General features: G+C 37.7%; 5 protein-coding genes and 1 long non-coding RNA gene across 11 annotated transcripts; 2 read left to right on the forward strand and 4 right to left on the reverse strand.

Annotated features, from left to right (window-relative positions):
* On the reverse strand, positions 1,950–7,859 carry LOC104723473. Of its 3 annotated transcripts, XR_002037731.1 has the most exons (10): positions 7,720–7,859; positions 7,159–7,418; positions 6,212–6,430; positions 6,050–6,122; positions 5,890–5,952; positions 5,713–5,790; positions 5,496–5,569; positions 5,128–5,189; positions 2,475–2,751; positions 1,950–2,372 (listed from the first exon to the last, which is right to left on the reverse strand). It is a non-coding gene; the product is annotated as an uncharacterized LOC104723473 (long non-coding RNA). The 3 variants fall into 3 exon arrangements; XR_757370.2 differs by lacking the exons at positions 6,050–6,122; positions 6,212–6,430 and adding an exon at positions 3,047–3,100 and having other exon boundaries at positions 7,720–7,858; XR_757358.2 differs by lacking the exons at positions 6,050–6,122; positions 6,212–6,430 and having other exon boundaries at positions 7,720–7,856.
* Positions 9,087–12,124, reverse strand: LOC104723569 (hydroxyproline O-galactosyltransferase GALT3-like). The gene is made up of 8 exons (XM_010441978.2): positions 12,001–12,124; positions 10,877–11,638; positions 10,589–10,800; positions 10,238–10,515; positions 10,024–10,153; positions 9,744–9,920; positions 9,549–9,656; positions 9,087–9,450 (listed from the first exon to the last, which is right to left on the reverse strand). Exons 2-8 carry the CDS (start codon positions 11,628–11,630, stop codon positions 9,244–9,246), a joined length of 1,866 nt encoding a protein of 621 aa, XP_010440280.1. The 5' UTR covers positions 11,631–11,638; positions 12,001–12,124; the 3' UTR covers positions 9,087–9,243.
* LOC104723655 (probable boron transporter 3) lies at positions 13,881–18,160 on the reverse strand. Of its 4 annotated transcripts, none has more exons than XM_010442075.2 (13): positions 17,850–18,160; positions 17,170–17,324; positions 16,994–17,076; positions 16,695–16,887; positions 16,456–16,594; positions 16,190–16,355; positions 15,920–16,086; positions 15,651–15,824; positions 15,472–15,567; positions 15,258–15,392; positions 14,874–15,181; positions 14,500–14,770; positions 14,038–14,394 (listed from the first exon to the last, which is right to left on the reverse strand). In XM_010442075.2, exons 2-13 carry the CDS (start codon positions 17,277–17,279, stop codon positions 14,038–14,040), a joined length of 2,199 nt encoding a protein of 732 aa, XP_010440377.1. In that variant the 5' UTR covers positions 17,280–17,324; positions 17,850–18,160. The 4 variants fall into 4 exon arrangements, with proteins under 4 accessions (XP_019100292.1, XP_010440377.1, XP_010440442.1 ...); XM_010442140.2 differs by lacking the exon at positions 17,850–18,160 and adding an exon at positions 17,591–17,798; XM_010442211.2 differs by lacking the exon at positions 17,850–18,160 and adding an exon at positions 17,469–17,584.
* Positions 19,077–20,113, forward strand: LOC104723861 (elongation of fatty acids protein 3-like). The gene has a single exon (XM_010442377.1). It carries the CDS (start codon positions 19,114–19,116, stop codon positions 20,008–20,010), a length of 897 nt encoding a protein of 298 aa, XP_010440679.1. The 5' UTR covers positions 19,077–19,113; the 3' UTR covers positions 20,011–20,113.
* LOC104724089 (elongation of fatty acids protein 3-like) lies at positions 20,686–21,801 on the forward strand. The gene has a single exon (XM_010442568.2). The coding sequence runs from the start codon at positions 20,876–20,878 to the stop codon at positions 21,704–21,706; it is 831 nt and encodes a 276-aa protein (XP_010440870.1). The 5' UTR covers positions 20,686–20,875; the 3' UTR covers positions 21,707–21,801.
* On the reverse strand, positions 21,752–26,690 carry LOC104723998 (DEAD-box ATP-dependent RNA helicase 40). The gene is made up of 8 exons (XM_010442475.2): positions 26,527–26,690; positions 24,971–26,118; positions 24,678–24,872; positions 24,360–24,428; positions 23,995–24,264; positions 23,549–23,899; positions 23,175–23,452; positions 21,752–23,089 (listed from the first exon to the last, which is right to left on the reverse strand). The coding sequence occupies exons 2-8, from the start codon at positions 26,105–26,107 to the stop codon at positions 22,012–22,014; spliced, it is 3,378 nt and encodes a 1,125-aa protein (XP_010440777.1). The 5' UTR covers positions 26,108–26,118; positions 26,527–26,690; the 3' UTR covers positions 21,752–22,011.

A 26,717-nucleotide genomic window follows, 5' to 3' on the forward strand; every position in this document is an offset into this window, starting at 1 on the left:
TCAAAACTCTTACAGATGTAAAAGAGTACATAAGCAAATCTACAGCACGGATCAGATGTACCACGCGAGTGCAAGGTCCTATCAAAACTAGGCAAGCAACGAGAAAAAACGATATACCACGCGAGTGTGTCAGAAACTTACGAAGGAACCAGAAGCTTGACGTGCCCGAGACGACGAAACGAAGCGAATTCTAGTTCAATGGAGGACAGAGATAAGAATAATAATTTCGGAACCATAAATTCGATGAGGGGAATTTCCTTTTTATCATAACGCCAAATATTCACCCTCCCTCTTTTACGCGCATATCTATAGCCGTGTGTTGTGTAATTTAGTACTGATTCCATGCTATGCATCACTGTATGTAGTTGTTTTTTTTTTTTCCTTTTGTCAAAAGTGTAGCTAGTTGTTCTTGTGATCATGCACGGAACTAAATCGTCGTTATGATATATTGAGATGCTTCATTATCCTTATTTTCCTTATTTTTATTTATATCGGTCGGTTTCGTTTAACCTATGTCTCTATGTGTGTAAATAACTAAAATATAAATAAAGAGAGGGGTTGACTGATTTTAGTTAGCACAATTTCGAACGTAGCTGTCCCTCCATCCTTTTTTTTTTTGTTTAATAATTGTATACTGATTTTGAGGATACGGCTATGCGGAAGGGTCAAGATTTGGTATCTCTTCTCTCTTCTGTTTGTTATTAGTTTTGTGTCAACTGTCTATTTGATTACTATTTTGGCATTTTGGAGTTCACCTCACAAGCCTTTACTCGTTGGTGTTGTTTGCGACGTTTCCAACATATGTCTATTTTAACTTGGCCATGGTAAGGTCGCTCTTTATTGTGATGGATAAGTAAACTATTAATCATATTACTGGTTTTGATTATTAGTTATTTTTTTTTATTTTTATGTTGGTGCAATAAACAATAGAACAAAATGGAGAAGAATTAGACCTTTACGTACATGCCATTGGCTGTCGTTAGTTAGTTTCATTAACGCTGGAATTCGGAGTGCTTATTCTTTGATCTACAAAATTGATATCTACTTCCTTGTAAGTCCCTTCTTACTTTTTTCTTTTGATTGATTTCCATTTAGTATTAGATTGAATTTCATTTATAACGTTGATTTTTTTTTGTGTGTGTTTGTGGAACAGATAAACAGTGGTGTTGAAACATTATTTTGTGCATTCCAGTTAATAGTCCATGCATGTTCCTGCGTACGCGAACTATGTCTTAATGTTTGATGTTTATGATAATTTTGGTATGTTTTTGTATTTTAAGGAGTTATATTATTAATGTTAAGAAATCGAACCTCCGCATAAATTTTGAAGAAAATTAACTAGTATTGCATGCTAATTTAGTATTAGAAACTGAATGCCCTATTAGTCGGCCAGGGATAGTTGAGAAAATAGATATCATTTCAACAACAAAAATAGTCAAGAATTAAAACCAAAAAGGCTGGACTTTTGGATCATATTCATAGGCATAGATAGCTATGAAACCCCCATATCATGATGGCTACCACATACAGAAAATATAAGCCTGGACAATCCAGTTGAATCAAGGCAAACAATCCAAAAAACTAGTGATAAAACCAAAACACTCTAACGGTTTGGAAATCTATATTAGTATTTTTGCAGCAACTTTTGCTCAAAAATACTAATATAGAAAGTTCTCACAATAAATGCCATTTAATGTTATATGTTCTACTCATTTGATGGGCTTTTGTTATACATACCTATCTATCAACTTAGTTAAAAGCCCTTCTACTTTTAAAAGGCCAGTTTTGTTTGAACCTATTCTCCTTTACCTTATAAGCCTAGCAACCTATTAGATCTAAATGAATTAACTCACTTGCCCCATTAGTTATCAGATTGAATGCATGATATACGATTGCTATATGTATTACGCAAACGAAGGGGTAAACCTTACCAATTATGACCCAATCGATTTCCAAAATCATATCAAAATAATGAGGCAAGTTCTACATTATTGTTAGTTCCTTTATAAGACTCTATATAAAATATTCGATGGACATAATAAGGAAGAAACCTTTCAAAGCCTTCCTTATTACATCAACATAATGAACTATTCCTATAATTCCTCCATTAAATTTGACATTGATCTTCTCCTTGGTCACCAAGAATTACATTAAATTCTTTCTTTAAGAGTAAACTCTACACATCAATATAAATAATGGAAGAATATGAGGAACTAACCTCACATCTTACCACAGCAAAAACGCATACCTTACCAACAAAGTCTCCTTCGTCTATTCAATGGCAGCTTCATTTGCCCTTCTCCGAGATCTACGTCCTTACAAATCTTCATGGAGGATCCAAGTCAAGATCTTGCATTCATGGCGCCAATACACTGTCCAAACCGGAGAAACATTAGAGATGGTGCTTTCGGATACACAAGTTATTTACTTTACATCATTACTTTGAAAGGAAATCGTTTTCGTATATGTCTAACCTTGCTACGTTTCATATATATCTCAGGGTGTTAAAATACATGCAAGCGTGAAGAAGGATTTAGTTCCACGGTTTGCTCCTCAACTTCGAGTTGGTGAGTGGGAGTTTGTAGAAACCTTCGGCCTTACTCATGCAACTGGTCAGTTTCGCCCAACTAATCATTTGTACAAGATTGGTTTTCAAACTAGAACGGTTGTCTCGCGTTGTGAAGATGTATCTGCATCCAACTACTTGAGTCTTGCTAAGTTTGAGCCAATTTTGAATGAAGAGATTAATCCCTGTATGTTAGTTGGTAAGTATAAATTTTTATTAACAAGTATATGATCAGTTACACATAAGTTTGTTGTACTATTTATGAAACTATAATTTTATACCATAGATGCAATCGGCCAAGTTGTTAACATAGGAGAACTGGAGGAAAAGGAAACTAATAACAAGCCGAATCATAAGCTCGATTTCGAGTTGAGAGATGAAAAGTAAGTTGTGTTGCAAAAACTGATTGATTGAGTTATGGCTTTGTTTACAAAAACTTTTATTTATTAACTCACTTCTTATACAGTGATGTAAGGTTACCTTGCACACTATGGGGTGCACTTGCCCAACAAGTTTTTGCTGCTTGTCAGGAAGCTGATGGACCAACAGTGATATGTGTGATCAGATTTGCGAAAGTCAAAAACTTTAAAGGTATGCTCTGTTATTTATCAATTGGTTATAATGGTATAAGTATAATGGAATGAGTCATTTTAATTATATATATGGTAATATGATAAGATACTACTAATGTTAAAAATCATGTGTTTCAGGTGTTGTGAGTTTGTCTAATTCTTACAGTGCTACCCAAGTTTTTATCAACCCTCCCTATCCTGAAGTTGCTGATTTTATTCAAACGTGAGAATTTGAAGTTTTTAAAATTTTCCCTTATTATGATTAAAGTACTTTAACAATTTCCCTTTTCATACAGACTTCCAAACGATGGTCTGGCTCTTACCTTCCGAGAGAATGTACCAAATAACCAGATTGTAGCATTGACTGATGATTTTTATGATCAGTTTCCCAGGAAAACCATATCAGAGCTACTCACAACTGACGAGGTATCTATAACTACTAAGATCTATTCAATAACTGCTAATACTTAACATTATAAAAACAATTGAAATGTTTAACTATTTCAGATTGGTAAGGCAAGGTTGTTGTGCACCATCTATGCAATTGATACAGATTGGTCGTGGTACTATTTTAGTTGCAAAAATTGTAACAAAAAGGTTACTCATATCTATCCAAACGTCAATGACAAAGTGACCAGTGAAACAAAACAAAAGTTTTGGTGTGATGTCTGCAAATCCATTGTAACTTTTGTTGATGCTAGGTATGATTCTTACGTTTTTTCAAGTAATAATTTTAGTCAGAAATAAAGTCTTACAATCTGAAAAAAACATTTTTAGGTACATGATATATTTTAAGGTCCTGGGTAATACTGGTGAGACCAAGTGTTTGCTGTTTGACAGTACAGCTGAGAAAATCATCATCCAAAGCGCTACTACTCTCTTAAATTGATCACTAGCTGAGGTATTTTGATCTACTATGTTTATACTTATAATTTGGTGTTTTAAATATAAGATTTGTCATACTAATTTTATTATGAGCAATATAGATTTCAGACCCAGACAACTTGCCAGACGCAATCAACAATGTCATTGGAAAGACATACCTCTTTGTGGTATGTGTTGACAAGGCAAATATTTATGATCGTAAGGACTCTTTCAAGGTTGCAAAAGTGTTATTGAATGATGGTACGTTGGGAGAGGAGAGCATGCTTGGATCTCAGGATACAATACATCCAGAATCTATTGTATCCGGTGACCAGGTCCTATTTAAGTTTAAATCTAAAATTTGTTTACATTTTCAACTTAAATTGTTGAGTCTCTAATTAACCTATATTATTTTCTCTATCCATTTGATAGATGCAATTAATGCTGACTAGCAGTCAAGATGGTGCTGAAACTAATACACCATCTTCCAAGCGTGTATCATCCTTCAATGTGGAGTCTGCTGAGCAATCATCCACAACCAAGAAGTTGTGTCTTGCAGCCTCAGATTTGGACAAAGAAAATGAAAACATGGACAATGAAGGAATCATTGATTCTGAAGGTTCCAAGGTCAATCAAAGAGAGGGGAAGGGTATCAGAAAATCTAATGGAAAAAAGAACCAACCAAAGAATACTGGAGGTGTGCACATCAAGACTGAGAAGTAGTGATGTGAAAGGAAGACCAGAGATTATAAGTCGTTTACCAATCGCCGTTTCTTTATGCTTTTTAATTACGAATTTAGTTGAGTTTTATTTACAATTTATTTCTGGATTTGAACTTGGAACCTTGCGTGATTTGTTACTTTATAATTCTCTATTCTAGAATAAAAAATAATTGGCGATTAATTATATTGTTTTTCAGTTTCTTTTTACTTTATAACCATTATGTTATAATAAACCGAGATTTAAATTGGTAAAATTTTTTTAATAAATTTAATAACTATAAATTTATATTCGCCGTGAAGCAAACAATATCATTATGTCAATGAAATTTTTTTATTTAATCCCGGTTTAAACATTGCTATGGCGTTCTTATGTTTAACAGTACATAATTATAAATTCACTTACCTGAATAAATTTGACGCCTTGAGAAATTATCAAAAGTTCGCCGATGTAATATAATTTATAGTCTGAAAATGTATTTAAAAAACCTATGATTAGCTTTGGCCACGACGGATATAATTATATATCGGTCAACTTTATATGATACTAAACAAAACATAAATTTAAATCCATTGAGTACAATAAGTTTTAACTTCCACTCTAAGTAGTTTCTATATGTATGTATATAATTTAGAACAATAATATATTTTCTATTTTAATTGATTGTTTACCAGTCAATACTTACCATATATCGTCAATATCATGAATTATCACATACGTATTTACTATTAAGATTGAAAAAATAATGTAAAGATCACGACATATACTCTTACTTTTTTTCTGCGGGATTGCTTTTTGGTTGCCTTGCTATTGTTTGCTCTGTATATCTTTAATCATTTCTTCTATCCTGCAAAAAGTGTAATCAAACATGAAGAAGAAGACAAAGATTTCAGAACAATTAGAAGATGAGAATTCTCACCCAGGGAAAACCAAACGTCAAGTAAACATAAATAATGAAAGTCAAAAAGGAGAATAACCATTGTACAATACCTACTACGCAGAATCCATTTCTGACTACTCTCCAAAAAGAAGTATCACAGCGTACAAAGAAGATGCGTTTACACACACCTACAAATTGTACCCGTCAGACTTCTCAAGTGACTGAATCATATTCATGTCCTCTAAATCAAGTTTTTGGAAATGTCTTAAGAGACATAAGCAACTTACCCAGCAAATGTCAAGCAGAAAACCAAACACCTCTTACCAATCTCCAACTCAAAGCTGCTACACCTACAAATAGTCATATTGGTGAGGATAATCGATAGCAACACATTGAATCTTACTTTTCTAATGGTATTTTACTATCAGTATAACCTGCGTCTCTTACTTTTATTTTATTATAGGACATTTATTCTTTGATGCAACATACCAGTCAATAGGACGCAACCGACAAAACACACCTTCAAGTAAGTATAAATTGTTAAGAAAAATATTTGACTTATACAAGGACTGTAAGACTGATTCTATATGGTACTTTTATTTAACTTACTTCTCTCTTTCTTATGTGAAGGCTCTCAGCTGACCTCAATCAGACTTACTAATGATGGCATGTCCCCAAGACCATCACACAGTTTTATAGACAGGACCCCTAATATATCGTCAAGGACCAGAATGGACTTCTCAATACCAGGTATTCTAGAAGTCCATTACGATTCGCAAAAACATTAGCAGTCATGGTTCTTTTCTTTGCACCTAACAAATAACTTATCTATGGATTTTGTGGAAAAGGAGGATCTGGAGTTAGTACAATTTCAAATACAACGACTTTCCAATTTGGTCCATTTCATAGTAATCATCAAGGATTACAAAAAAATAACTTAGACAAAAAAGCAGCAGGTGCATTGTCGTCTGAGACAAAAAACGGTAAGACACATTTATGGAACAAAACATCAGCAAACTCTTTGTGGTTTACAGTTTATATGTACTTATAGTATAATTTTGAATAACAAATTTGAATTTGCGTGAAAAGGACGATCCAGTGTAGGAACAAGTTCTAAAACAAAGAAACAGCTAAGAGATGCATCTCTAATTACTGAGCATATGCCATCAAAAATAAACTTAGACGAAGAATTTGCTGCTGCATTGTTTTCCCAGACACTAGACGGTAACTAATATTTTAGATTACTTGGTTATACTTAAAATTGAGGATCCTATTTTTTTAATATACTAACAAAGGGACAATGAATAGAGGATGAAGATGAAACTCTGGAACAATATTACAATGAAAGTAGTAGTGAAGATTAACCAACTCAAGACTATATTATGGTTTTTCAAAATTCAACAAATAAATCACATACAATCTTTACTACTTTTTCTCAAAAACTATAGTTTATAGTATTGTGATTTAAAGAACTATATGTTTTGCAGACAATTATTTTATAATTCACATTGCTATTCAATTATTTTGACGAGTTTTGAATAATAAACAATACTGACCTTTTTCCATTGCTTATGTGAAAAGAGCTTCTTGTGTGTAGACAACATATCAGCAGTTTATTGAGTCTGTGACCTACACATAGTAGAAGTACACGTTAATTTATAATTTTATAAAAAAGGAAATAAGATATGTTTGAAATAACAAACAGATTTATTATCTTTGTGGGAGCAGATCATCGAGATGAAATGATAAATTGGAGTTGTGGCAACCATCCATTATCAATGATCCGCGGTATACCTTGACCTGCCGATTGAAATCCCTGTTGCCCAGAAATCAATCAAAAAATCAGATTTTGAAACCAAAACCAAGCCTATACATCTCATCGGTTCAATTAGTTTTACAATTTGTTCTTCCTAATATAATCGGAGATAATGATTTATACCTTCAACGAATCCTCATATCAATAAAAACAAGTCTATTAACAAAACAAAATCTAAACAAGTAGAACCAGATTTTATATGACTTGATACATATTTTCTGACTTAATTACAGAATCATGGACGAAAGATTAGATCATCGGAGCATTCAAAATAACACTACCATCAAAGCTGATAATTTACCTCTTCCATTTCTAGAATCCCAATCTTCTTCGCAGTAGAGATCGATAAAATATTAGAACCCAGATCGATGTTTTTTTTTATATCGGTTAGCGAAATTATGGGCATCGAATCTGGAATCTGATGAGTTTGTTTTTTTCTTATGAAAGGAAGAAGAAACTAAACGTCGTTATTGATTTCAATTTTAGGACCTTTTTTTTTTCTTAAAAATTATGGGAAGCCCAGTAGAGTCCAACAACAAAATTAGGATCCAATAAAAAAAATAAAGGCCCAAACAAAACCATAGGAACAATCACTTTTAATATTAGGTAGATAATTTTTAAATATCTCTTTGGGGTCCATAAAATATTCATAAGTTTAAACTTACAAATTAAACATAAGTTTTTTAAAAAAATGGTCTTTAGCTTGACAGAATTTAGGCAAAAAATTGTGTATATAATTACATTATCTACATAAAATAACATCATATCATTCACTTATACACATATTAATAATTCAATATCATTATCAGAATTATATATATATTTTTAAAATATATAGACAACAAACTTAGACACACATTATATTATAAGTTTAAAAAGATTATATTTTACAAGAAAATAAAATAAAAATTTGCCCCGCGGTGTATCGCGGATACTAATCTAGTTGTAGATAGTAAAATAGATAATGATGAAGAGAATTAAAGGCACCAAAGTTCTAGCCCAACTACCTGCCCTATAAACCGGAGATGGGACTTCAGAGTAAAAGGAGTCAACCACTAGAATCACATATAGAGATATGCCAACCATTTTCAGATAATTGTAGCTGATAATGTCTTCATGATACATTTAAAGCATCCATAAACGCCAAATTTGATTTTGAGATAGTTGCACCAAATTAATGATGAAAAAATGCCAAAAATGTTGTAATTCATGTGTAAAAATTTAGAGGTTTTAAGTTTAAATCAACGTGGTTTACAATATGTAATGAATGTGTCATATATTTGCGTTAATCTGTAAATTCTAATATATTTGACTTTTTCGTAGCAGCATGTACATCTTGTGCACTGATCCTCAAAACTAACTTTATTACTAAAAGAACCAATTTATTTTCTTTCTCTAAATACATAAATTTCCATTGAATATATTAAAAAATACCATTGGCGGCAAATATGAGCGCAAACAAAAGGAACAAAAAACGAAGTACTCAATAAAGTGGATTGTTTAAACTTTAAACAACAACACATAGTCAGATCAAATTCCATGTGACAATGGATTGCAATCTTAATCAAAAGAACATTAATAGAAAATAAAGTCACTAAATTTATCCGATTTGGCAGTTTTTAGAGATTAGTAATTCCAGCTGTACATGACGATTATTGTATTCGAATCTACTAAGATTGAAACTCCTTTACGATTATTGCGTGTCGCGAGATTACAGAATTATTTTTGGTTTGTATTTTTCTGTTTGGATTTAAATACGTATCCACACAACCTATACAAGTTGAAAAGAAAAATACATTTTAACTTAGTTACATGCTTGAGATATCTATTCACAGCAAATAGATTGGCTCTCCTTTCGCAGCTTCTCCCAGAGACACAAAATTAGTCGAGGAGTTTGGTAATGAACAAGAATGTAATTTGATTTACAGTCACTGTTATGAAATCTTTTGTCATTGATGTACTTGACTCTTTTTATTGTCTGGTTGAACTGTTGAATCCATATCCCCATCGCCACATCTTCCAATTTGAAAAGCTTTCAACAAAAACAACATAAGAACAACAACGTCACTTAATAATGATCTCTCTGATTAGTTATATAACCAAACTCTATGATGAAACTACAAAACTCACTCTAAGATCTCTTTGACGATGACCCTTCACCACAAACTTCGCGATATCATGAGAGATGATGTAACCAGGGCCACGTGCCCATGGAGGATATGAATCTAAAGGCCATTCCTTCACAAAGAGAAAGCCACCATATACTGTATGAGTTTCTAAGCGGATAGAGCACACAAAGGTGTGAGAAATATTGAGAAGTCTTACCTCTTTACGGATAAACCATTTGCTGCCTTGTTTACGGTCCGGTGACGAAGCAAATGATATCAAACCGTACAAAAGGGCACTAGACGGCTTTTCTTTTAGACTTGATAGGAGTTCATCGATCCACACAAAAGCATCATCATCCGTCTTCATTATGTATTTTGCTGGTATAACTTTGGTCTGTATAAACATGGAGAGACATCAGAGAGAGATTAACCAAGGCAAGGCAAGAAGTGATATGATATCTCACAGTTTCTATGTTTTGTGTAAACAAATAGCTTACCCCGAGAATACAAAGAGCAACTGTTTTCAAACTAAGTAAACCATAGTAGTCAACAAACGGCATAAACTGAATGTCTCCATATGCCTTAGCTTTTCTCCACATCTCTATATTGACTTTTTCATTTGTGTGCCGAGCAAGAGTCAAGAAGAAGCCAAGTTATTGCTAAGAAATGTATAAATCCAAGGATAAATGTTAACTTGCAGAAATACTTACAAGGCCTATGAGAAATCGAACAGCCACTTTGCCTGATCTTACTGCCTCATATTGCATCCAAGATCTTCTCAGTGCCATACGCCGCTTGAAATTATTTCCAGTGGAGAAAACACCCATCAATAATTCGATTCTTGTCCCAGGGAGAGATGGAGCTTTAAGTTTCTCTTCTATTACTAAAGATGCATGTTCATCCGGAATGGGCAGTCTTGTGGCTAAGGCAGATAACATTTTCAAACCACCTGAGACCTTGACAGCACTGACTAACCAAGGCTCGAGCTTCTACAAACTAAATATGTCAGTTTTTAAACAAAGCAACAATCTCACAAACTAACAGGGGCCTAGTCATCCCTACCTCTCTGTAAACAAATGAAGTCTCCTGCTGCCCATTAATTGTCATATGAAAACCTTCTACGCCAAACCACAATGTAGCAGTAAAGGGACTCCCTTTGAGAAATGGAAAATTAGCATTTGAAAGAGAAGAAGAATCCATAGTTGCCTTATCATTGGAACTTTCCTCCGAAGTGATTCCACCGGTCTGTTTGTTGCAGAGAGGAAGTTCATCGACTACAATGGTTGCCAAGAAACAGTTCAACACTCATCAAGATGGCGTAAAAGGGAAAAGATATGTGAGTTCTGTTACCTAAATGGTTTTTAAATGACCCATGATATGGACATCGCACTTCGTTTCCCCAACCGAGCTGTTCTGTCCATGTATTCTGCACTATGGATGGCTTAGAAAAATTCACATTGTAACGCAAGATGATTGGACGGCGGGTTTCTCCTGATAATCCCGAGCCAACGAGCTGAATCTGGAAGCTTTTAGACTGTTCATCAGGAACACCAACCAAAGTTATTGAAGAATCTTCAACTAAACCACAAGGGAGCTCAAGTACAGGCCTTAAACCAGACAAATCCCCATCAAATGCAGTGACAAAATCAGGACAGTTTCTAACAAGTTCCTTGGAGACCAAAGCAGAAGATGCTCCTTTCTCTTTATTGATCAGGAAAACCAAATCTTTCATGGCCAATGTAGCTTCTTCGATCCCCTGAGCAGTTTCTGGCAAAGCATCAGGCCTTTCAAGAAACGGACGCATACGAGACCATACAAGCAAACTATTCAACTCTTCTCCTCCAGAGATGCTCATGTTTGAAAAGAGATAATCAAGATCTTCCAAAGTCATAAAATGTGGCTTCTTTGCTGGTTCCTGAACACTCTCTCCTTCTATACTAGAATCATCGGTTGTATGATTTGTCGGATTTTTGTGATCAGATTGATCATAACGGATGATAGTGATCAAAGTAAGAACCATGATGGAGATTCCTACCGACCAGTTCCTCATTCTGACTGTAGTGAAACCAGCTTTGAATCTCACTACTGGCATGACTTGCATCATTTAGTAACCTAAGTAAAACCAAGATTTCGAATTAGAATTAGCATAATCCTAAGGGGTACTTATCATAACTAAACAAAGAAGAACTCAAACAAGGGTCAACGACCCAAAACTTTGGATTTGGTGTTGGATATAACTAAACTAACCCGAGGCATTACCCTAAAAGAAGAAAGATTAAACTGAATTGGTGCAGAAAAAGATAAGTCTTGGATTAATACAGTTAGACCCAGAAGCAAGATCATGGCAAATTGTTGTTTAATGTATACAGTACAAACAGGGAAATATAGCTCAAAAGAGAGTTTTTGAAACATCTAAGTCACACTGTTTCCAAGAGGTGAAAAAGTTCGGTTCTTTATAAAATTGAGAAGCTTACCCGTTTTATATTGATGTGTGGTGACTTTACTAGTAAAATAATTCATGGAGATGAGATCCAAGATCACTCAATTTGCAGTTTCAGAACTCAGAGAGACGAAGGCATTACCACAGCTGAAGCAGAGACTCTTGTTGCTCTAAACGGTGCGTATTATTTACGACGATTTAGTTACAACGAAACGATGTCGTGTCGTTTTATTCTGTTTAATTTTTTTTTTTGTTGCATTGCTTTGTGAGATAACAAATAATGCAGTCATATTTTGAACTTGAATGAACAGTTGTTTTACATTTTCCTGAAATAATCAAACTCTTCGAGATAATCTTCTTTTCATTTATAAAAATCTCATACAGTGACATACAAATGGAACAACTTAGCTAAATGTATATGTTTTGTTGAATTGTTGCCTACACTATACTAAACAGACTTTCCTAAATTAGAAAGTCTCTGTTCTGCTCCTCCCGCAAATTCATTAGTTGTTTGACCCAAAAAAAATAGATGTGAAAAGAAGAAAGAGTAGACCCACTTCCAAGCAAATATTACTATTTGAAGAAAAAAATGAGAAGCTAAACAAATACTGTAAAACCTTAAAAAGATCATTTTTACCTCTTTTTGATGGTTTTTAGAAGACAAGCAAATATGTTAATTACCCTTTTAGGCGGAATAATAACAACCATCAAAATGAGTTTTTTTTCAGTAAATAGTGATCGAGGTTATTCAAATTTGGATGAACCTAACTTTAATTTACACAAAAGATCAAACGCAGTATTGCTTTTTTACATTTTAGTTATTAAACTTGTAGAATTTTGAAAGAAGCAGTTCTTTTATTATCTAAAAACACGATTTTGTATCTCAATAAGGAAGTAAACAAATACAGCAAACTTGGTTATGGTTAATAATTTGATGAAATGAGCAAAATTAATGGAACATAGTTGGATTTGAATATAAACCATGTACCATAAACCCCTATACCCTATCTTCTAAACTGTGTACATGATACCCTAAACCCTATCTTTTAAGTTTTGATTTACGACGCTTCATCTCAAACCGAGGATGATGTAGGAGTTGCTACCAAGAATCTCAAGGAAGTAATAGATTTCATTGTTGGAATTGATGTTGCTTTGGTAGAGAGATTTCAAGCTTTAGCCACAACTGAAACGGAACTCTTAGAGAAGAAACAAGCTCTGCCAACCAAAGATGAATGCTTAGAGAAAGTTAGTACCTTGAATTTGCATATTCCTGAGTTGGTGGATCGACAGCTAACTCTTTTTTCTAATGCATCCACTACAGCAAACGACTTGAACGCTAGTCTATTAAATTTAGAATCACTCAAGGGGCATCATTTCATATTGAAAAAAGAGCTAAATACTGTAACAAAGCAGTTGGAAGAAACAGAGGAGGAGTTGGCAATGACAATCATATATTTGAGTTAATCAGTAAATTCTACTATATTTGACTTTTTCGTAGCAGCATGTTCATCTTGTGCACTAATCCTCAAAGCTTACTTTATTACTAAAGAGAACCAATTTATTTTATTTCTCTAAATACATAAATTTCCACAAGTATCAATAACAAATACTTTTATTTTTTGTATAATTGAATATAGAAAATACCATTGGCGGCAAATAGCAAACAAAAATCAAAGTACTCAATAAAGTGGATTGTTTAAACAACAATACATAGTCAGATCAAATTCCATATGACAATGGATTGCAATCTTAATTAAAAAACATTAATAGAAAATAAAGTCACTAAATATATTGGATTTGGCATTAGAGATTAGTAATTCAAGATGTACATGACCATTATTGAATCTATCAAGATTAAACTCCTTTACGAATATTGAGTGTCGCAAGATTAAAGAATATTACATGTTCCTGAAATAAACAAACTCTAGGAGATAATAATCTTCTTTTCATTCATAATGACATACAAATGGAACAACTTAGCTAAATGTATATGGTTTGTTCAAGTTGAATTGTTGGTTTAAAAGGTTAGAACAAAAAATATGCTATAGAAGAAAGACACTACAACACTATACTAAACAGACTTTCCTAAATTAGAAAGTCTCTGTTCTCCTCCTCCTGCTCCTCCGGCGGCAGATCGTGGACTGAACGGAGCTCTTCCAGCGGACGACCTCGGACTTATCTCTCCTCCTCCTCCTCTGAAATCACTCAAGCTCCGGATGTATACTTTCTCCGACACTCTTGGATTCTGAAAACTCACCACCCGTCTCATCAACTCCACTCCTCCTGCCACCGGAGAACTTACTGCCGATCCACTTCCTCCGAGCTTTAAGCTGCTCACTTTCCTTATCTCTCCTCTGCTTCTTGTGAACATACCGTCCATCACTTCTCCACTATCCGCAAACGACGTCGCACGGCTCACCTCCCCTTCCTGCATACAGACAAAGAAAGCAGTACGTTACACGGTGTATATCTTCGATAAAGCCCTAAACTTTAGTAGAGAGGAAGAAGAAGAAGAAGAAGAGAGTCTTATTACCGGTTTGAGGTTGAATGATAAGATAGCCGGTGCTTCTTCATACTCTGCAGCATCCAAGTCTTGAAGATGAGCTCCTTTGAAGAAATTAGGCAACACATATTGCCTAACCGGAACAAGAAACATTATCATCAACGGGAACAAAACTCCAGCCACCGGAACCCACGTTATCCCAAAGCAGACCAGCAAGTAAGCCGCTTGAAACAGAGTAAACATTGCCATTGTCTTAAACGGAACCGTTTCAACAAACACCGCATGATTATCCTCAAGAACTCTGTATAATAAAAAGACCAAAAGTCACAGAAGTTATAATAATAATGTAGCAGAAACAAGATACTGTATACTCTTGATTGGTGAGGAAATGTTCATTTTGTTACTTGAATCTTCTGCTTGGGGCAGTGAAGAGAAGCACGATCCTTTCCCAGAATTGATTCCCTGGAAGGCTTTCGATTGCCATGTAAGCGAAGTAACCCCAAAGAACCGAGCTTGGGATTCTTTTGATTACAGGCATTGCTGCAACACATCCAGCCACCATCATAGCTTGAAGGAAGTTGCTTACTCTTTGTTCTTTTACTTCCACTGGCAATATATTCTCGACTTCTGTCTCTACATCAAACACTGTTTCATCGACCCGTGTATCTACGTTTGAAGCCTTTTGAATATGTGACTGTTTGAGTCCCTGAATCTGATATTCCCAGTGCTAAATCAGGAATGAGTAAATATGTCATATTATAGACTGATATAGATGGATTTAAACATACCCGAGAAGGCTCTTGGTGTATCAGAGGGCTCTGCATTTGTTGGTAAGCTTCTTCCATGCTTCCATAGACTTCTCCTATTGTTGCATTGTTTCTGATGCATTTACGCGCAGCTGCCACAAGTTTGTTTCGAAGTAACTGCACATCAACTGGTCTTAAATGCCTTTTGACAAATGTAATAGAAGGCTTACATAAAACACTAGTATGATAATCAAACCTGGTGATTCAATGTTGCCAAGCTTTTAGTGTGCATTGGAGACTGAGGGATGACACCATTGGATGGAGGAATCCCGAGGAGACCGCAAAGGATTGTCTACAGATGAAAAGTTCCCAACGTTTCATCTAAATGTTCAAGTCAAAAAATCAGTCAAGAAAAACAAATACTACATCTCTTACCAAGAAACCTAGAAGAAACAGATCATAATGGTAAGCAGGAGGCTTTCTGAGATTAAAATCTTCCTGTTGTGCGAGTTGCGAAGCTACACTATGGTCAAAGTAGTAAAGAACTGCAATCATCGACGCTGGAACAACCGCTAAAAGAATGTAAAGCACAGGCACATCCACCATCTCCTGCAGTTTATTGATCATGCACTTTTGATGAATATCAAAAATAAAGCATTAGTAGTAAAGAGAGTACTAATAAGTAGAGAGGAAGTGATTAGTGCCTTAATGACAGTCCAATTCTGATATGCACCAGGAGACCATGGATTAGGACTAACAAGACGTCTTGGTATTCCTTGAGGAACACTTTTCCAAGGTATGTATGATATACCAGTCCACACAACCACCATCACTGGAACACCGTAATCTGCTATAAACCCGCGTAACCATTCTGCAATCACAAGGATACCAATGTTCCTGAGGTTCTTGCTTGAAGAAAGAACATGAACTTTAGCCAGATCTTTGGTGTTAGAATGAACACCAAGGTTCCTTACCAGCACCAAATCTCCAAGACCTTGCTTTTCGGCTTTTCAGTGCAGTATACAAAAGTCCAGAAGACAAAACCAAACCGAACATTCCATTTGCAAACACCCAAGCAGGTTGAAACTCAGCTAATCTTGGATTTGTTCTTCCGGGGACACCAAACTCATCCACAATGCCCTGAAAAAAAGTGGAGTTTCAAAATAAAGGAATAAGCTTTTGTTGCAAATGTTAGTATAAGTCGTGACAGTAATTAAATAAAGGAAGCTCTTTTATTTACTCTAATGGCTTCTTGCATAAAAAGCATGGCTATTAGGATACCAAACAGTTCCCCAGCAAGTCGAGTGAATCGATTGATGAAGGTGCAAGCGCCTAATACAGCTAACAAGAACAACAACAGCCCCGTCCACAAGCAAACCCTTATAAAAGAAATCAAAGAAGACAATGACTCATCTCATAAAGTTTTGAGACTTTTAGAGCTTTTTAAAAAGGAATGCAAAGAGAAAGATCTGAGCTTACCATCCAGTCCAAGCGAGAAAGAGAGTAGAGCCTAAATCCGTTCTACTCTTAGCGAAATTGAACATGAAGGTGTACATTATAACAGTAGGCTCTGCAACACCAAGAATCAACAATGGTTGTCCTCCAATAATGGAATGTATCACTCCACACAATGCTGTGGAAACTAAGGTTTGTACTGCAGTAATCTTCCCATCTTGTCAAGTTACAAAAGAAACAAAACATAAGTTTTTTGTTACTTCCATTAAAATCAAAAGGATAGTAAAGATGAATGAGGGAACCAAAAAATGTCATTATGATACCAGTATCTCTTTCCAACTGTTCTCCAAATGTAATCACAGGAATCGCGGATGCAAAGAATATGTAAGTTGTTGGTGCTAGAATCCTATAAAACAGGTTGCATAAAATTAAGTTAAATATCACAAAAGCTCAAGCATTACCACTTCTTGTAAAAGCAAAAAAAAAAAGATGAATATACCTAAATCCAGCTCTGAGACCACTGATCCAATCTTGCTTGTAACATTTGAGTCTTCCTTTGACATCTTTCTTTATTCCCTGAAACGGGACAAAGCTTTCTGCTTCGTCCATGTAGAGTTGTTCTGTTCAAGTTTCCAACTTCACAGTGTCCTAGTCCTACAAAACAACACTCAGTTCTGTTACTTAAAGCTCAAAACCCAGGAAATCTCGAACAAGATTATAATGAATGGTTAAGACAACGCATTATTATAACCAATATTGGGAATCTAATCCAACTAGAACGTTTCAGATTCAAAATACTTTTCCAATTGCTGACACTGGCTTGACTTGTAACTAATATAAACAAAAGGGTAATTAACAATTTTTAGTGGGCGTAACACTCTCTTGTTACTAAAGATACTCAGATCCAAATATGCAGAAACCTTAAAAAGAAACTTAAAGCGCTAATTGCGGAGGATGTCTTTTAAAAAAAAGAGTTGTGTAGATTTGATGATGGGGTAATTTGGCAAAAAAGGAGAGGACTTTACAACACACAATGTATTGAGGAAAGCTCAAAGAAAATCAAAAGAAGTAAAAGACATGGGATCTAAGCTTTGATTCAAGAATGACTGAGAGAGAGAGAGAGAGAGAGAGAGAGAGAGAGAGAGAGAGAGAGAGAGAGAGAGAGAGAGAAACACTTACCAGAGACAAAACAGCACCAGAATGGCTAAAAGAAGACAACTTTCTAAAGACTAAAAGAGAGGATGAAATAGAGAAGAATTTTCTAAAATGTGAGTAGCTTTCGTTTTTCTACGCTTTTGACCTCTCTCTATACAAGAGCCGTGGGAGATTTTTTTTTATGTATCAGTTAAACAAACTGTTGCAGGTTAATATTGCTGGAGAAGAAAGAAAAATAGAAATAAAGTACTGTAAGGTTGGATTAAAAAATGAATAAAGCGAGTGTGATGTGTTGAGATCTGATGAGAGAGAGAGAGATGTCTGTCTCTGTGCTCTCTGGCTGCCTCGGTATTCAGACCGTGCTCGTGATTGGTTTGGTTTTGTACTCTTGTTCCGCGCCTAACCCGGTGTTTTAATTGTCTGCGTCTCTTTTTTCACTCTTTACCAATTTTTCTATAAATGATATATAAAGTTTAATAGTGGTCAAGTTGGTTCATTATCTTCTTCTCTCCTCAAAACATATACATAACGTTTTATAGGATTTTGACATTTTTTTTCCAAAGAGAGGTCACATTTCTGACAATGACGAATTTACAATGATTTCTTGGTTTTTCACATTTTTTGGACGAAAATCCAAAATAAATATCTACTACTACTAGTCGATCATCCTAATCACATTTCTAATACACGATTATTCAGCTGATCTGAAAATATTTTTTTAGTCGTGTATCCTTTGCTTGTATTTATAATACTAAAACACTTGCGAAGGCCTGTTATTTTGGGTTCCAGGCCCAAAACAATTTTGAAAAAAAAACTATAGTCTCTTTATTACTATATTTTTATAAACGACAACTCCAAGCCTTAAAAGTTAAAACCTTTTTCTCAACATTATTAATGATCATCACATTGATGATAACTAAATTTTACGATATTACCTTCCCACGTTATGCATGATTGATAATATAATTGATGATTCCTTCCTTACGATAGTGTACCTTCTTCCCACGTTAAAAATATTAACAAATCAATGCATCAAGTTATCCCACTTGAATATAGATCGTAGCCGATTGGGTCATTAAGCATCTGAGCCCTTAATTTCTCTCTCCCATATCAGCGCCGGTAAAACGGACGAGACGCATGAGTGAGTGAGTATTCACGACGCAATGGCATCGTTGTACTCCCATGTTCCAAAACAAACAAGAAGACGCTACGGTATCGGTTCACTCCATTTAATATGTGTATATATATGTACCGTATCTTCCTCCAAAATTAACTTCGACGGGGAATAATGGCATCAGTTTACTCCACCCTAACCTACTGGCTGGTGCATCACCCCTACATCGCCAACTTCACATGGACCGAAGGTGAAAACTTTGGCTCCACCGTCCCCTTCGTCTTCGTCGTAATCTCTGTTTACCTCTCCGCCACATTCCTCCTCCGATACTACATCGATGCACTCCCCACACTCGGTCCCCGCATTCTCAAGCCAATCACAGCCGTCCACAGCCTCATCCTCTTCTTCCTCTCCTTAATCATGGCCGTAGGTTGCACTCTCTCCCTGATCTCGTCTCAAGATCCGAAGTTGCGTTTGGTACACGCCGTCTGTCTCCCCCTCGACGTGAAACCTAGCGGACCACTTTTCTTCTGGGCTCAAGTCTTCTACCTCTCCAAGATCCTCGAGTTCGTGGACACACTTCTCATCATACTCAACAAAGCAATCCACCGGCTATCCTTCCTCCACGTCTACCACCACGCCACGGTTTTGATAATGTGCTACCTCTGGCTCCGAACCCGCCAATCTCTGTTTCCGGTCGGTCTCGTGATGAACTCAACGGTACACGTCATCATGTACGGTTACTACTTCCTATGCGCCGTGGGGTCGAGGCCCAAGTGGAAGATGTTGGTGACGAATTGTCAGATTGTTCAGTTTGTTATTGGCTTGGGGTTAGGTACCGCGGGTTGGATCCCAACGCATTATTTCGGGCCGGGTTGCTCCGGGGTGTGGGGAGTTTATTTTAACGGTGCGTTTAATGCTTCGCTCTTGGCTCTCTTCTACAACTTCCATTCCAAGAACTATGCGAGGACGACAACCTCGACTATGTATAAGGTCGAAACTTTTATATTTATAAACGGAGAGAGGTGGGCAAGAAAAGCCATTAGATTATTTTCGAAAAAATATGATTAAATTGTACTCTTTGAGTTGTCGAATACTCTAGTTGTAAAATGTTGGGATTGTTTGAAATTGTTTTATCATGAATAAGATGACAAAAGATATTAAAATGTCACATAGTTCGTCTGATTCTTCTCAGCTGATTGCATACTTCTTTCTATGATATATATATATATATATATACAGCATTCGCCAGCCAACGTTTCTTCAAGAATTGAACCTTGAGATTAGTCTACAAATACACCAGTTAAGGTTGTTACTAGAACATAATTAGTTTAGTTTAACCACTGGTCGTACTAAAAGCCTCTTCTACATATATATCTGTCTCGACAACCCCAATTAATTCCCTCGTCTGCGTTTTAAGAGCCACCCCGCTAGCTGCTACAATGGGCCTATCCCGTATATAGACGTAGTAGTAGTCTTTCATAAACTTGGATAGGACTACGGCTATAGGTCAGGCTACGGCGGCCGGCCGTGGCCTAACTACTCAACTTTTGAAGCTGAATAAACGTAAACTTAATTCTTCTTAATTATTAAGTGTACAAAATGAGTATATAGAGTAAAAAATGTAATCATTAAAGTTATGAATATCCTTAACCTAATTAATCCGGTCCCGTCTTCAAAAATTTACACATTAACAAACATAATAAGTGAAATAATTTATACTAGGATATAAAAACATGGTAACTGTGTCATATAACATGGTACTATATACGTTAACGTTACGAATCCCAAAACATGAAGATAATAGTATAAAAGACATGATTCGATGGGACCTACTTTAATGTAAATTAGCCGATTGGGGTAAAGTGTCTGAACCCTTCGCCTCTCTCTCTACAAAACATATCTTCAAACCTCGCCGCTCAATCCACCGGAGGCAATGGCGTCGCTTACCTCCACTCTAACCTACTGGCTCGTTAACCACCCTTACATAGCCAATTTCACTTGGATCGAAGGTGAGACCCTTGGCTCCACCGTCTTCTTCGTCTCTCTCGTAGTCTCCGTTTACCTCTCCGCCACACTCCTCCTCCGATCCGCCATCGATTCGCTCCCATCGCTCAGTCCCAGCGTTCTCAAACCAATCACAGCCGTCCACAGCCTAATCCTCTGTCTCCTCTCCTTAATCATGGCCGTCGGCTGCACTCTCTCCGTAACAACAACCTCGTCTCAAGATCCCAAGTCGCGTTTCCTCCACGCGATTTGTTTCCCCGTCGACGTGAAACCTAGCGGACCTCTTTTCTTCTGGGCTCAAGTCTTCTACCTCTCCAAGATCCTCGAGTTCGGAGACACGATCCTCATCGTACTCGGCAAATCAATCCAACGGCTCTCGTTCCTCCACGTATACCACCACGCGACGGTTGTGGTCATGTGTTATCTCTGGCTTCGGACTCGCCAGTCTATGTTTCCTGTCGCGCTCGTGACGAACTCGACGGTACACGTCATCATGTACGGTTACTACTTCCTCTGCGCCGTTGGATCGAGGCCTAAGTGGAAGAGGTTGGTCACGGATTGTCAGATTGTTCAGTTCGTTTTCAGTTTCGGGTTATCCGGTTGGATGCTCCGAGAACATTTATTCGGGTCGGGTTGCTCCGGGATTTGGGGTTGGTGTTTCAACGCTGCGTTTAATGCTTCTCTTTTGGCTCTCTTTTCCAACTTCCATTCTAAGAACTATGTCAAGAAGACGAATGAGGTTCACCAAAAAGGCGATTAAGATTATTTAGAAGTTTTGATCTCTTGATTTCATGTTCTTCATCTATATTTTCTAATCCAGATTTTTTTCAAGGCAGTAGAAGGTTTTTACATAAACGATAAGAATTCTTCTCAAATACATTACAAACTAATTCTCCATGATACAACAAGAAAATGAGAAACCAAAAATAAATTTTAAAAATTAAAATAAAGTTACTCCGGCCAACAAATCTGAGAAGACGCATCAGCTGTCTGATTTGATGGATCTGTTCAATAACCAAAAATTTGGGGATGAGTTGTGATATCTCCGCAGTGAGGTTCTGGCTTTTATGGTTCATCAACCACTGGTCGTACTAAAGCCGCTTCTATCTCCGATTCAACAACCCCATTCCCTTGTCTCTCAGACATGGCTGTAGGAACCACGGTTTCAACCGCATTCATGTCCGGGTTCACTACAGACTCAATTGGTGGTTTAATATCAAACCCAGACATTCGTGGCCGTCTATCTCGTCTTTCATAAACCGGACTAGGACTACGGCTATAGCTTCTGCTCCTGTTATGACCACCACGGTCACGGCTATGTCTAGGGCTGCGACTCCTTGAACGTGACCAACTCCTGCTACGACTACGACTGTAGCTCCGGCTCCGGCTTCTACTCCGGCTATAGCTCAGGCTACGTCGCCTTGGCCGAACCAAATCAGGACTTCTGCTACGACTTCTACCTCTTCTGTTGTCAAACCTTCCAACACCACGACCAAAGCCTCTACCACCACCACGACCAAAGCCTCCGCCATCCATATTATTATTGCCAAACCGACTAAATCCGCCTCTACCACCAACATTCATACGACCAGCATCAGGACCAGTGAAACCCCGACCACGATTCCCGCCACGTCCAAATGAGTCATCTCTGGTTCCAAATCCGCCACCACGGCCATCAAACCCACCTTCACGGCCACCAAAACTACCTTCACGCCCACCAAACCCACCTTCACGGCCACCAAACCCACCCTCACGGCCACCAAACCCACCTTCACGGCCACCAAACCCACCCTCACGCCCACCAAACCCACCATCACGCCCACCAAACCCACCACCACGGCCACCAAACCCTCCAGCAGAATCCCAACGGCTACCACCACTACCAGAGTCAAACCGGTTAGCCATACCTCTTCGATCCTGGCTATAACCAGGACCACCACCACCACGCATTGCAATGTCCCTTACTTGAGGCGGTACTTGCTGGTTCGCTCCTTCGAGGACTTTGATCAAATCAGGCGCGTATTTCCAATCTTGCTCTGTGAAGAAAGTGAATGCCACTCCAGTTGCACCGGCTCGACCGGTTCTCCCAATACGGTGGACATAGTCTTCAACGCCAGTTGGAAAATCGTAGTTGATCACAACTCTGTAGTAGTATAACACGAACAGAGATAAGGAATCTTCATAACAAACAACCAAAGAAATATATACCAAGAATTGTTACAACAAACCTTATGTCTTTTATATCGAGTCCCCGGGCGGCAACATCAGTAGCTATTAATACACAAGATTTACCGGTTCGGAACTGGCCAAGTACCCAATCTCTCTCACCTTGAGACTTGTCTCCATGGATCACAACAGCGCCAAAATGACGTCCGACACTACGTGCAAGATGGTCACAAAGCCTCTTTGTAGAGCAAAATATTATAACTTTTGAACCTCTTTCTTGCGACCTAAGGATTTGCTCCAAACGTCTCTCTTTCTCCATTTGAGGGACTACTTCAACATACTGCATTATAAGGATGGGTTTACTTCAGTAACGTCATCACCAAGTTATGTGGAACAATACTTAAGAGTGATAGAAAATGGTTTAGAAGATCATAACCTGTGTTATCGCTTTGTTAGCAGCCAACTCATCTACCCTGCCTATGTTAACTTGGACAGGGTTCACAAGAAGATCACTTGCAATTTTTCTTACTTCTTTTGGCCAAGTTGCTGTGTACATAAGAGTCTGTCTCCGAGGAGGTATTTCATTCACAATCTTACGGATTTGGGGTTCAAAACCCATGTCAAGCATTCGGTCTGCTTCGTCAAGCACAAGAAGGGAAACCTGCTGGAAATCAATCTTCTTCATCTCCAGTATATCATTTAGACGCCCAGGAGTTGCCACCACAATATCAGCTCCTCGTTCCAACTCTTTCAATTGAGGACCCTTTGGAGCTCCACCATACAAACACTATTGACAAGAATACAGATTCGTAAACAAAAACATTTAGTATAGGCTCTATCAGCCCTGGTGAAAAATGTCAAAGAGACTCAAATAAAACTCACAGTGCATGATATCCTGGAAGACCGGCCGAACCTAAGGGCTTCATCTTGTATTTGTGTGGCTAGCTCCCGAGTAGGAGCTAGGATCAAAACTGTGGGGCCATTTCGGGAGTCGTTACGACAGTGCCGTAGAAGAATGAAGGCAGGGATCAAGTATCCCAAAGTTTTACCAGAACCAGTTTTTGCAATTGCAACTATATCCCTGCTCTGCAGAGCAATTGGCCATGTTTGAGCCTGGATCGGTGTTGGTGATGGAAATCCAGCAGAAAGCAACTGGAAAGTAAAATATACAAACATTAGCCCACCAGAAATATGAAGAACTACACGCTAGTCGCTACACCACTTATAAAGTTCATAATAAAACTGACCTCTCTTAGAATTTCAGCAGGGAGACCACTAGCTTCAAATGTAATGTATGGTGCTGGAATGTTCTCGCCCTTCACAACAAAGGAAAAATATCTTATAGGCCGTACACATACTAGAATAGATGAGAAAAGTGCAAGGTTTAACACTATTCTCAAATGCTATTACTTATTCCAGTTGAAGTTCGTCCAATCCCACATTCTCAGTAGAGTTTTATGGACAAACATTCACTGAAACAACAATTGCAAAATATTACAGCACATTTACAGCTTTAAAAAATTAACTGACAAGTTAAGCAAAGCAACCAAGAAATATGAACTTACAGTTGTTGTGACTTCATGTTGTTTCCGGTAGCTTTCAACGGGTGAGAGATGAGGAACATCAGGAGATGTGACAAAATGAGGCCTCGCCAAGGATTTCTGTGGAAAAGCTGGACCAGCGTGTCCATATGTTCCATGCCCTGTTTGCCCCATGGCAGGATCAGCATTTGCAGGTGGACCACCACCTATCCTTATATCCTGCATAGCATTTTACAAATGCTTCTTTCCGTAAGAAATAACTGTGAGGCAGAAATATTTAAAAAGACAGATAGGAGAAGTGATCATCTGTAGCTAACCTTAGGCAATGCAGCAGGATGATGTGGTTGGGCACCCCTAACCGGCCCTTCCATTCTTGTGTTAACATAAGATTCATTCCCAGGTCTAGATTGTACATTATTCTCATATGTTTTATTTGATTGGAAAGGGGAAGTATGAGACTTCGGGTGCAACATTGTCGGGTCCATTTGATTTTGAGGCCTAGGTCCAAGCTGGTGGTGAATCAGGTTAGCCTCTGGCTGTTTAAACTGTGTGACTGCAACAGGATGTTGCATGTTTGCTTGAGGTCCATTGTATTTCTGAGCCATAGACAAGTTTGCATTTGTTCTTTGTGATGCTGCATTGGCTTCAAAGGGGGCATTTTGAGATGGTGAACCTTCAGAATTTGGCAAATGGGGTTGAGAAAACCCAGCTTTCTTACCCCCATGGAACTCATCCCCATCCCTCTTTGGAGCCAACGAGTTGTACTCTTGCTGGCTAGAAAACTGCTGACCCTGGTGACCACCCTGAGGTGCCTGATGTGAATTTTGAAGCCCTTGTGGTTGCATGTGAGGCCGATAACCCATGTAATGTTGTTGTGGATGTGCATACTGATGGCTCAGCTGCTGAGGCATTTGTGAATGCTGATTCTGCATGACTTGCTGCTGCTGCTGCTGCTGCGAAGTTGGCTGATATGACTGCACAGAAGGATGTCCATGTGGCTGCGAGACCATTGACTGACTCTGTTGTTGGGGAAACTGTTGTTGACCTGATTGTTGAGACATTTGCTGGCCCGGATGCTGCTGCTGCTGGTGCATCAATTGGGGTCTTACATGTTGGGACGGAAATTGCTGTGGCTGTTGTTGTAAACCATGCTGTTGAGACACGTGACCAACATGTTTTGCTTGTTCGTGCTGAGCTTGGTGACCTTGTCCTGAAGAAGGTATAGGAATCTGAGCGAGCTTGGGCGTTGTGGCAGAGTGCGGAGGAGCACCAGCGTGCAAAGCTGGAGGAGGCGCAGAAGGTCTTTCATACTGAGTGACATTCGTTTCAGGATTCCAGTAATATAGAATTCCAGTGCTTCCATCAATAAGTCCTTTCCATGGTTTGGGAAGAGTTGGGTCCTCTGGAGCATATCTTGGACCAGCAGAAGCTGGAGTAGCTTCTGTTGTGGCCATAGGCAAAGGCTCTGCAAGCATACAAAAACTCTCATGTTACCATACAAAAGCTTTGACATAAAGATATCATCTTCCATAATTCTAGATAATTCGACCTAATTTTTCACACTATATCATTCAAAGCCTTTATGTGGCATGTATCATCAACGATATAATCAAGCTAAGCTCACGAGCACAGACCAGACCATTCAACATAATCTACTTCCACGAAACCTCAAAACAATCGTGTCCAATAATAATTACAATCTCAACCGCAAACTAGAGAAACTATACCAAAATCAAGCGAATAAAGAAACTGATAAAACGGATTCAAAGGTGAAGAATCCCGAAGACAGTTTGCACAAGTAATAGCTGAGCATCAAAACATAAAGGGATGCAACGATTTAGGGTTTGAGCTAGAGACAAAGAAAGAGACTTACATCGACAACGAAACAGCACTGCCGTCGCCTACGTGAGCCAGAGTTGAATAAAGAAACACAGGTGCGAATCAGAGAGGACCTCGATGGGAACTAGAGAGAGCACAGGGGCTGGGTTCGGCGTATGGTAGAAGAAGAAGAGAGGCTGGGGTTCACGAAAGAGAAGGAATTCTGACAAAAGAGAAGTCACACGA

Source organism: Camelina sativa, chromosome 1 (genome assembly GCF_000633955.1).
Source record: "Camelina sativa cultivar DH55 chromosome 1, Cs, whole genome shotgun sequence".
Lineage (NCBI taxonomy): Eukaryota > Viridiplantae > Streptophyta > Magnoliopsida > Brassicales > Brassicaceae > Camelina > Camelina sativa.

Coding starts and splice junctions, on each gene's coding strand:
- LOC104723569 (XM_010441978.2), bottom strand. CDS start 11,630: ATGATGCAAGTCATGCCAGTAGTGAGATTCAAAGCTGGTTTCACTACA. Junction 10,154..10,237: donor GTTCGATTTCTCATAGGCCT/TGTAAGTATTTC, acceptor GACTCTTGCTCG/GCACACAAATGAAAAAGTCA. Junction 9,451..9,548: donor ATCGTCAAAGAGATCTTAGA/GTGAGTTTTGTA, acceptor TTTTGTTGAAAG/CTTTTCAAATTGGAAGATGT.
- LOC104723655 (XM_019244747.1), bottom strand. CDS start 17,279: ATGGACGAAGCAGAAAGCTTTGTCCCGTTTCAGGGAATAAAGAAAGAT. Junction 16,595..16,694: donor TTTCTCGCTTGGACTGGATG/GTAAGCTCAGAT, acceptor TTCTTTTATAAG/GGTTTGCTTGTGGACGGGGC. Junction 14,771..14,873: donor GCCCCAAGCAGAAGATTCAA/GTAACAAAATGA, acceptor TTTATTATACAG/AGTTCTTGAGGATAATCATG.
- LOC104723861 (XM_010442377.1), top strand. CDS start 19,114: ATGGCATCAGTTTACTCCACCCTAACCTACTGGCTGGTGCATCACCCC.
- LOC104724089 (XM_010442568.2), top strand. CDS start 20,876: ATGGCGTCGCTTACCTCCACTCTAACCTACTGGCTCGTTAACCACCCT.
- LOC104723998 (XM_010442475.2), bottom strand. CDS start 26,107: ATGGCCACAACAGAAGCTACTCCAGCTTCTGCTGGTCCAAGATATGCT. Junction 24,873..24,970: donor ATCCTGCTGCATTGCCTAAG/GTTAGCTACAGA, acceptor AATGCTATGCAG/GATATAAGGATAGGTGGTGG. Junction 23,900..23,994: donor CTTCCAGGATATCATGCACT/GTGAGTTTTATT, acceptor TCTTGTCAATAG/TGTTTGTATGGTGGAGCTCC.